The sequence below is a fragment of the Octodon degus genome, unplaced genomic scaffold (genome assembly GCF_000260255.1).
Source record: "Octodon degus isolate 3935 unplaced genomic scaffold, OctDeg1.0 scaffold00087, whole genome shotgun sequence".
NCBI classification, from domain to species: Eukaryota; Metazoa; Chordata; class Mammalia; order Rodentia; family Octodontidae; genus Octodon; species Octodon degus.
Window position 1 is genome coordinate 10,478,632 of NW_004524663.1, and position 1,153 is coordinate 10,479,784.

The window sequence follows — 1,153 nt, forward strand, 5'->3', positions numbered from 1 at the left end:
TTTTTTTTTTCTTTTTAAGAAGCAAATCAGGAGGCATCGCAATCCCAGACTTCAAGTTACTTTGGTGTCTTCTTTGTAGAGTATCATGTCGTTTTCAAATAATGATAATTTAAATTCTTCCTTTCGTGTCCTTTTTGATTTCTTGTTCTTGCCTGCTCTGGCTAATGTTTCCAGAACTATGTTTAATAGGAATGATGACTGAATATCCTTGTCTTGTTCTTGATTTTAGAGTGAAAACTTTTAGTTTTTGCTCTTTCAGTATAATGGCTGTTGATTTCTCATAGATCGCTTTTATCAAATTGAGATAGACTGTTTCAATTCTCTGTAGGATTTTTATCATGAATGGTTGTAGGACTTTGTCATGACTTTTCTGTATCTATTGAGATGATCAGACGCTTTTTTCCTTGACTCTGTTAATATGGTGTATTCCATTAATTGATTTGCATGTGTTGCATCATACCTTGATCCCTGTGATGAATCCTACTTGGTCATGGTATTAATCTTCTTGATAATTAGCTGCATTCTGTTTGTCAGTATCTTATTGAGAATTTTTGCATCTTTGTTTATTAGGGAGATTGGCCTACAGTTCTCTTTCTTAGTTGGGTCTTTCTCTGGTTTTGGTCTTAGGGTAATGCTTGCTTCCAGGAATTATTTTGGGAGTGTTGCTTCACTTTCAATTTCAATACAGAGTTTGAGAAGTAGAGGTATTAGATCTTCTCTAAATTTGTTGTAGAATTCAGCAGTGACTCTTATCAAGGTCTGGGCTTTTCTTTGTTGGCAGGCTTTTAATTACATCTTCAATTGCATTTACTGATAATCGGTGTAGAATTTTTGTATTTTCTTGATTCAGTTTTGTTAATTCACCTGTATCTAGACATCTGTCTATTTGTTCTGCATTTTCCATCTTATTACAATACAAGGTCTCAAATTAGGTGTAGATGATCTGGATTTCTACAGGAACAATTGTGATTTCACCCTTTTCATTTGTACTTACATGGATTTGAGTTTTCTCTTTCCTTTTTTTGATAAGATTGGGTAAGGGTTTGTTGATTATATTTAATCTTTCAAAGCACCAACTCTTCAATTTATTGATTCTTTGAATCATTTTCTTAGTCTTTATTCCATTAATTTCTGCTCTGATCTTTTTTTTTTT

General features: G+C 32.8%; 1 protein-coding gene across 1 annotated transcript in view; it reads left to right on the top strand.

Annotated features, from left to right (window-relative positions):
- The window catches only part of LOC111818318 (RNA 3'-terminal phosphate cyclase-like protein), a 14,463-nt gene that overhangs the window by 2,218 nt on the left and 11,092 nt on the right, over positions 1-1,153 (top strand). The window contains exon 3 of the mRNA XM_023721937.1: positions 1,031-1,035. Within this exon, the coding sequence (XP_023577705.1) occupies positions 1,031-1,035 (5 nt within the window). The remainder of the gene's footprint in view (positions 1-1,030; positions 1,036-1,153) is intronic.